Source organism: Lutra lutra, chromosome 11 (assembly GCF_902655055.1).
Source record: "Lutra lutra chromosome 11, mLutLut1.2, whole genome shotgun sequence".
Classification (NCBI taxonomy): Eukaryota; Metazoa; Chordata; class Mammalia; order Carnivora; family Mustelidae; genus Lutra; species Lutra lutra.
Window position 1 is genome coordinate 98,446,498 of NC_062288.1, and position 8,829 is coordinate 98,455,326.

The 8,829-nt window shown below is 44.6% G+C and overlaps 1 protein-coding gene and 1 non-coding gene across 3 annotated transcripts in view; one reads left to right on the plus strand and one right to left on the minus strand.

Moving 5' to 3' along the window:
* TPK1 (thiamin pyrophosphokinase 1) overlaps positions 1-6,983 on the minus strand; it is a 346,085-nt gene extending 339,102 nt beyond the window's left edge. For both annotated transcript variants that reach the window (XM_047694694.1, XM_047694695.1), the window contains exons 1-2: positions 6,845-6,983; positions 6,400-6,458 (exon numbers count right to left, since the gene is read on the minus strand). In XM_047694694.1, the coding sequence (XP_047550650.1) occupies positions 6,400-6,442 (43 nt within the window). In that variant the 5' untranslated portion in view covers positions 6,443-6,458; positions 6,845-6,983. The remainder of the gene's footprint in view (positions 1-6,399; positions 6,459-6,844) is intronic.
* LOC125081553 (U6atac minor spliceosomal RNA) lies at positions 2,678-2,802 on the plus strand. Its single transcript, XR_007121749.1, has one exon. It is a non-coding gene; the product is annotated as a U6atac minor spliceosomal RNA (small nuclear RNA).
* Positions 6,984-8,829: the final 1,846 nt, after the last annotated feature.

The window sequence follows — 8,829 nt, forward strand, 5'->3', positions numbered from 1 at the left end:
CTGGGTGGCTCAGTGGGTTAAGCCGCTGCCTTCGGCTCGGGTCATGATCTCAGGGTCCTGGGATCGAGGCCCGCGTCGGGCTCTCTGCTCGGCAGGGAGCCTGCTTCCCTCTCTCTCTCTCTCTCTCTGCCTGCCTCTCCGTCTACTTGTGATCTCTCTCTGTCAAATAAATAAATAAAATCTTAAAAAAAAAAAAATGAAATGATCACAGACAAGAACAAAGCCCAAAAAAGTCCCTATTTATAAAACAATTTTGAAAAGTCACCTATAGGGCACCTGGGTGGCTCAGTGGGTTAAGCCGCTGCCTTCGGCTCAGGTCATGATCTCAGGGTCCTGGGATCGAGTCCCGCATCGGGTTCTCTGCTCGGCAGAGATCCTGCTTCCCTCTCTCTCTCTGCCTGCCTCTCCATCTACTTGTGATCTCTCTCTGTCAAATAAATAAATAAAATCTTAAAAAAAAAGAAAAAAGAAAAAAAAAGAAAAGTCACCTATATTTAGAGAGTTTAAAATAGCAATTGTATGCCCATACCAGCTAAATATTGTTTACCATGAATTAAAACAAAAATCTTAAGATAAAAAGGAAATGAGAAAAATAAAAATGTATTCTTGCTATTTATCAGTGTTAAAATGTGAGTCTTAAATCTTCCCAACAACTGTCCTTGGAAAGTCTCATTCTCTGTATATCACTGATGAGAAAAAAAAGCTTAGGAAATGCATCCAGAATATATAAGAAACTCCTGCTTGGCAATCATTTTCCTATACTGTATATACATATATCAAATCATTAAGCTGTACCTCTGAAACTAATACAATGTTAGGTCAGTTATACCTCAATTTTTAGAATTAAAAACTACAAATTGATTTTTTAAAAGATTTTAAGTAATCTCTACATCCAGCACGGGGTTTAAACCTACAAGCCCCAGATCAAGGGTCACATGCTCCACCAGCCAGGCATCCCTACAAATTTATTTGTAAAAAAGGAAAGACAGAGCACCTGGCTGGCTCAATCAGTAGAGCGCCGACTCTCAGGGTCATGAGTTCAAGTTCCAGATTAGGTATGGAGATCACTTAAAAATAAAAATAAAAGAATAAAAAACCCTCCCCCACAGAAAAATGGCAAGAGTAAAACACTTCACAAGTGATCTACAAAAGGCCAATGAACACTCGAAAAACAAGTATCCTGCCGTAAAGGAAATGTACATTAACATCACAGAAATACCTCTACACATCAACCAAATGGCTAAAACTTAAAACTAATTCTAAGGTTTAGAAAAGAACATTCTAGGGGATGAATTTAGCATGAGCTAAGGCAAGAGTATTAAAGCTGGAACAAATGTTCATATAAGTAAACATGGGTAGTTCATGTGGCTTGGTCACAGACAGGGAAGGATAAAATGTATTCTGGAAAAGTAGTTAGGAATCAGAACTCCAGGTATCTTCAAGTCCAACAGAAGGACTTTAACCCATATATGATTAGCAAACCCATGACACGGATGACAGCTTTGTACAGAATGTTCCAAGGCCGGGGGGCGGGGTGGAATACAGAAACTTTCAGAAGAATTTCTTATCTCCTATCCTGCATTAAATTTCTCTATTCTCCACAATCTGATGTTGCCTTCACTCATCAACCAAAATCTCCATCTGCACTCTCCAGCCTACTCAGACCTCCTTTCTCTTTACACACCACCAGGTGAACTCACACCTGGTCAAGGGCAGCTCGGAACTTTCACTCAGGGCACATCACTTCCTTTACTCTTCCACTCCCTCGAGCCTGCTCTCCATTTAAGTCCAGTGCTTTTGCAGAGGCACAACTGAGGTCTACACATTCTGTGACTTCCTGACTACTCCAAACTGCCCTCCTCTCCTTCTCCTGAGTCCTTCCCTTCCCTTCCCTTTACTATAATAGGTAATTCAACATTGAACTAGAATCCATATTATTTTGTTCTCAACTCTCTAACCAGACCATTAACTCATGGCTAAAGGGATCACACCTTTCACTTCTGTACCCCTGTAGCACCTACTACCAAAGAAAATACATAGCCAGCTGTCAGTTCCTCTTGATAACAGAAATGCTAACATACCCTGTCATTCAACAGTTCCATTTCTAGGAATTCATGCTACTGACATATACACACACAAAAACAATATGACCATGGGGCGCCTGGGTGGCTCAGTGGGTTAAAGCCTCTGCCTTCGGCTTAGGTCATGATCCCAGGGTCCTGGGATCGAGCCCCGTATCGGGCTCTCTGCTTGGCGGGGAGCCTGCTTCCTCCTCTCTCTCTGCTTGCCTCTCTGCCTACTTGTGATTTCTCTCTGTCAAATAAATAAATAAAATCTTAAAAAAAAAAATATGACCAAAGATACGCATTATAGACAGTAATAATAAAACTACAAATAACCTGGGGCACCTGGGTGGTTCAGTGGGTTAAAGTCTCTGCCTTCGGCTCAGGTCATGATCCCAGAGTCCTGGGATCGAGCCCCCGAATCGGGCTCTCTGCTCAGCGGGGAGCCTGCTTCCTCCTCTCTCTGCCTGCCTCTCTGCCTGCTTGTGATCTGTCTGTCAAATAAATAAATAAAATCTTAAAAAAAAAAAAAAAAACTACAAATAACCTAAATGTCTATTAAGAAAGATTAGTTCATTTAAGTCCATACCGGCTATCAAAAAACAAAACTTGGGGTGTTGTATGAAAGCAGAGAAGGTCGATACTTCCCTTGACAAGGATGGATGAGGCCCTCTGGCCTGACAACAACCATATATAAAGTCACTACCACCTAGTTTGTGGCATCTAACCATCACTTTCTTTGTTTTTTGAACCACTATATTGTACACCTGAAACTAATTATGTTAGCTACACTGGAATTAAGGTAAAAAAAAAACTTAGGATACATATACATACGGATCATAACAACATAAGTGAAAAAAGTTGCACGAAAAGGGTAAATAGGTCTTATTTATATATGCACACATAATTTACAACAACAAAATTTTAGAATGATAATCTTTGGTAAATTGGATGGACTTAAAAAAAAAAATTTTCACTCACTGACCCAACAGAGTGAATTACAAAAGATTTTATAATATGAATCCATTTTCTTTAAAACAAGGATCATAATATGCTGAGGTATATGTACCAAAATGAATATTTAGAATATATGCCAAGTGTTAATGGTTATTCCTAGAAGAGGGATTACAAAAAACTCTCATCTACATTAGTGTTTCTTTTAATAAGCACTTACTTTAGTTACCCTCCCCCACCACACACAAAGATTAAAAAAAAAACCTTTGAGCTAGCAATCCCAGAGAGATCAGCCTTGCCTTTTGGTCCACCTGGCAATTGGTTAAAACCAGCTTAACCATTGGACAGCCCACTATATTAAATCTGAGTAAGCATTACAGGTAAATCACATCTGCAAATCAGATTCACAGAAATTACTGACTGAAAAGCTACTTCTCTACTAGCCAAGTATTAAATATCTGTCTGATGAAGGGAATACTGCTAGTGTAAAGTGACGCTTAAATATTTGCTGAATCATTGCAAAAGGCAGTCATTGCACTGGTCTCTCCTAATACACGCTTCCATTTTTAAGTATCTCTTGGGTATCTGGAGTCTACCGCAAACTTGCCTCAGGCCTTTGTTTCAAGGCCAACACCTGAGAGGAGGCAGAAATCCCTACATACTTTCTTTTCACCTGTTAGTGGAGGAAGAAACTCTGAGAACCACTAAATCATAGAGAATCCCAAGGGCGCACTGGATTCTGTCTCCATGGATCTGTGCTTCATAAAGGATATTATAGTTCTTTTTTTTTTTTTTAATAAATCTTTTTTTTTTTTTAAGATTTTATTTATTTGTCAGAGAGAGAGGAGAGCGAGCGAGCACAGGCAGACAGAATGGCAGGCAGAGGCAGAGGGAGAAGCAGGCTCCCCGCCAAGCAAGGAGCCCGATGTGGGACTCGATCCCAGGACGCTGGGATCATGACCTGAGCCGAAGGCAGCTGCTTAACCAACTGAGCCACCCAGGCGTCCCAAGGATATTATAGTTCTTACAGCTACTCTACATGCCCTGCTCCACAGAGGAGCTTACCAATGTCTGACTTAACGCGTCCGGACCTTCTCCACTAAACCTTCGATAAAAACAGAGCAAGGAACTGCCCGTTTTTCTCTACTGCTCCCAATATTTTCCCATCTCATCACTGACCCAGAGATCCAACTGCCATTTTGTTTTCCCCTTGGACTTACTGCTGAACAGCTTATCACTACTGATGCTAAGTGCTTTATATGTATTACAACCAATTTATACTAACAATGCTGTTAATTATTCATATTTTATCAGTAAACAACCTGAAATACGGTTTGATAATTCGTGTTAAAAAGAAAACCACAGGCTCAAAAATGGAGTCACTTACGCTAGGCCAAACTAACTGCAGTTTCAACCTCACCCAGAAATGTAGTCTTCAGTTAGGAATTATCTGGTTGGCAACAATGAGGTCATGTGTTACATGGGCCTTTGTCCATTTCCCAAAGGAAGGTGACCTCATCCCAAATAATCCTTTTTCCTGTTGATTTCCTTTTCCCACCTTTAAAGAAAGAAAAACAAAAACAAAAAAACCTCTCCCTTTCTGTAGCCCTTTGGAGCTCCCCTCTACTTGCTAGCTGGGATACTGCCGGATTTCATGAATCAAATACAGCCAATTACATCTTGAAAACTCACTCAGCTGAATGTTTGTTAACACTAGTAAACAGTGGCAAAACTAGGGTTTAAACCCAGGGACTGATTCCTCAATCTAAGCTTTACTATACCACACTATCTCTGGGATATATTCTCTTCAACCTAGAAAACACCAGAAATCTTCAGTCAGATGTTGCCACAAAATGAACAAATCTTTTAGAATTTCTAAGGAAAAAAAAAAGGTTTATTCAAGCTCAAGTCCTAGACAGCTGCCCTGGATACACAATCTTTGCAAAGAAAGTGCTCCAGCAAAGGAATATTTGATGTAAGGTTATACACCTTTTTTATGTAAAAAGTTACAAATAATTAGACAAAGAACATTTCAGAAAGTTGCAGACCTTATCTTAAATTTCTAGAATAGGCTGTAGGACTTTAATCTTAAGGGAAACAGGGAAGTTTCTTTTTCTTTTGTGTTCAGAAGGCCCCTCTTTGGTGTACCTGTTTGTTTTTTGTTTGCTTAACAAAGCAGATGTACAGTATGTGATCTGGGCACAAAGAGAGCCTATACCCTGAGATTCTGCAGTCAGTCTGACCTTAGTCAATGTTGAAGAATAGCTAGCTTCCTGGGGGGGCCCACGAGCAGGGCCCACAAATATTAAAAGCTGAAAATTTCCTTTATCGCAGTGAAGTGCTTAGGTTTTCACAAAACTGAACATCAACATGCCACAGGGATCAAATGTTTACTCACAGAAATGCAAGTCTGGCTGCCATTGGGTTACTATGAACTTGCTTCACAGTAGAAAAGCCATAGAAAAGCCACTGCTTTTCTCAACTTCTGAAAAGCTATTTACAATAATAAACACTCAACCTCTCAACCAAGTCAAACAGATTTGTGTTCAGATTCTCCTTCTGTTACTGCTTTCCTTTACTTGCAAATAAGACATAAAGGTATATGTGAAAAACTCAGCATACTGAATGACTGAAGAGTAAGAAGTCAAGGTCCCCTACTTCTACTCTTTGTTTTACCATCAATATTCTCAGGATATGAAACAACTGGACAAGTCCAAATCAAATTCAATACTCTAACCAGCCCCAATCATTCAAGTGTCTATAGGAAATTATATACATACATATATATATATATATATATATATAAATTTATGCACTGATAAAACAGGACTTCTACACAACCAAGAAAAACTGGTAAAGAAATATACTTCTTATTAATAAATTATCACATAAGTCAATTACAACACATGACAATGCTATCACCCTAACTCATACCTCCCATCTATAACTCTGAATGACGATCATTTGGTAAAACGATAAAAATCCACAAGCTTGTATTCAATAAGCTCTGGGGCTTTCGATGGATTAAAAATCAATGGATTAAAAATGCAAGACGGGCAGTAACGCCTGATCTTAACCCCCTTGGATGCAGAGTAGTTCGAGCTGCTCTTGAGGCCTAAGGGTTAATGTCGCACGTGACGCTCCCTCTTCTCCAGGTGGCGCGCATCGGATAAAACGCTGTAGCAAGGACTGACATCTATCCCTATTACTTCAGGGGAGGAAACTGAGGCAGAAGAGAGGCTGAGGAGTATGCCTAACGGCTCAGAACTCGGGAGTCTGAGGCCGACTGGAAACCTTTCTGGGTCTAGAGTTCGGCCCTTTTAACCTTTCAGGGCTCAGAGGCAGGGGCAGGTGACAGCGAAACGTGGAAAGAGTACAGTACCGGTGGGAAGAAGGGGTTCCAACGGGGTAAAGGCATGCTCCATATCAGACTACAGGCCTCTGCATTTAAAAACAACAGAAACGCCACGTTAGGATGCCTCCTAGCTAATTCAACAGTCCGCGAACCCCCCCAGAACGCCGGCCGCGTCCATCCCGCGCTCCCGCGGCGGCTTCCGGGCGGAGCTCCAGGGAGCCCAGGCGCTGGGGGTCCCGCCGCCCGGCCCCGCGGGGAGGAGCCAAGAGGGAGGCCGGCCTGCGGGGCGGGCCGACGCCGCGCGTGCCTCCGGGAGCCGCTCCCTCCTCCCTGTCCCCGCGCACCGCCACCATCCGGGGACTGCAGAGCCAGACGCGGCTGCCCACCACCCCCCTTCCTCGCGCTGCCCGCCCCATCCCGCGGCCCGCGCGCCCACATGGCGGGCGGCGCGCTGAGCGGCGGCCGCACTTACACAATGGCGGGTGGAGCGCGCGGCCAGCGGAGCCGGGGCTGCGGGAGCGAGGGCGATCGACCGCTCGGAGCTCAGCTGAGGAGCCTCGACGGCGCGCGGCAGGCGCTCGCAGGCTTAAGTAACGGGCGCGCGAGGCGGCCCCGCCCCCTTCCGGAGCCGTGGGCCGGTGCGGGCCGCGCGTTCCCGCCGGGCCGCGCGCCCCCGACGTCGCCGACGCTGGGCCGTCCGCCAGCTAACTTCCTGCCGCAGGTTTCTTCTACGCCAGCTCTGCGCTCCGCTGGCGCGGGTGTCGCTGCGCAGTGCTGTGCGCTGCGGTCAGTGAGGAGGCCGCGCTTTGCTCAAAACCAAGCAGCAACCGCTCGGTCACCCTTCCTCAGCCTGGCCTCACAGCCGGGCAACCTTCCCCGTTTTCCGGAGCCCGTCCTCCCGGTCCCCTTTCTCTCTGATCCCTGCTTGCCGCCTGCATCCCGAGCGCACCCGCGTCTGTCCTTTCTCCCTTCCCGGTGAGCCTAACCAGAGGAAGGTGTCGAAACTCATAAGGGGAACCCTCGTTCTAGTGGAGCCCTCAGGCCGTGCCATTGCCTGCCAGTTATGAGAAGAATCGCCAATTACAGGAAGAAGCGTCAGTTACCCCAACAGGAGAATCTTCCAACAGGAAGGACGTAACAATAACAGGCCCCAACTGGAAGAAGATGGATGTCGCACCTGCTAGCAAGCCCAGCACGCTCGACCAAGGAGATCCCTCATCATCCTGAACTCTTCCTTTTCTCCAGGAACTTTCAGTTCAAAGCAACCTCCCACCCTCCTCCTCCTCCCTGAAATAACGGTCCTCTCCTTTGTGGGGCTTACCTGTGGTTTCGCCATAGCTTGCAGGCCCTGAATTGCAGTTCTTTGCTATTCTGGAATAAACGCATTTTGCTGACAAAACTTACTATTTCATCTCTCAGGTCAATAAAATTCTGTGTTTGTTTGTTTGGGTTTTTTTGGTTTGTTTTTAAAGATTTTATTTATTTGACAGAGATCACAAGTAGGCAGAGAGAGAGGGGGAAGCAGGCTCCCTGCCAAGCAGAGAGCCGATGTGGGGCTCGATCCAGGACCTTGAGATCATGACCCAAGCTGAAGGCAGAGGCCCAACCCACTGAGCCACCCAGGTCCCCCTGTTTGTTTGTTTTTAAAGATTCATTTATTTGAGAGAGAGCACAGCCTGTGAGCAGGGTGAGGGGCAGAGGGAGAGAGAAAAATCCCCAAGCAGAACTCTCTGATAAGCTTGAGCAGGACTCGGGGCTCATCCCAGGACCCTGAGATCGTGACCTGAGCTGAAATCAAGAATTGGACTCTTAACCCGCTGAGCCACCCAGGCGCCTGAAGGTCAATAAATTTTTAGTTTGAAAAAATTTTAAGCCACCTACTAGCAGATCCATTTGTTCCTTAACACTCGTAGGATGGAGAGCTCACTCTTTTTGCCATGGAGCTTTTCCAAATCTAAGCAATCCTAATCACCGGAAAAATTCTCACTTTAGGCAAAAATCCCCTCACTGTACCTGTCACTGTTCCCAACTCCTAGCACCACCACATGTTGGAGGGATCCCTGGTCTTCATAATCATCTTAAATGTATTGAGTGGAAAGCAAGATGGAGTCACTCATATCCAACAGTGACCGTGTTAAGCCATGATTTATGCAGCCAAATGCGTTGTAGCTAAAACTAGGTATCACTGAAAACAACACAAGCTGAGGATACCCAGAATGATAACCAAGAAAACTGGTTTTCTGATAACTGATAACCAGGAAAACCAGAAGAGGTCTGCAAAGGCACAAAGTCCGATTAAACGCCTTTAAAGAGTGAGGATCTTTGCAAGAAATGACCAGACTTTCTAGATAATGATCTTTTCACAGCTGACCACATCAAAAAGGTAATTGCCACCAAAGGCTCTGCCCTGTTGATCTCTGAACATTCTCCATGGCTTGAACACAATAAGCAGCACGT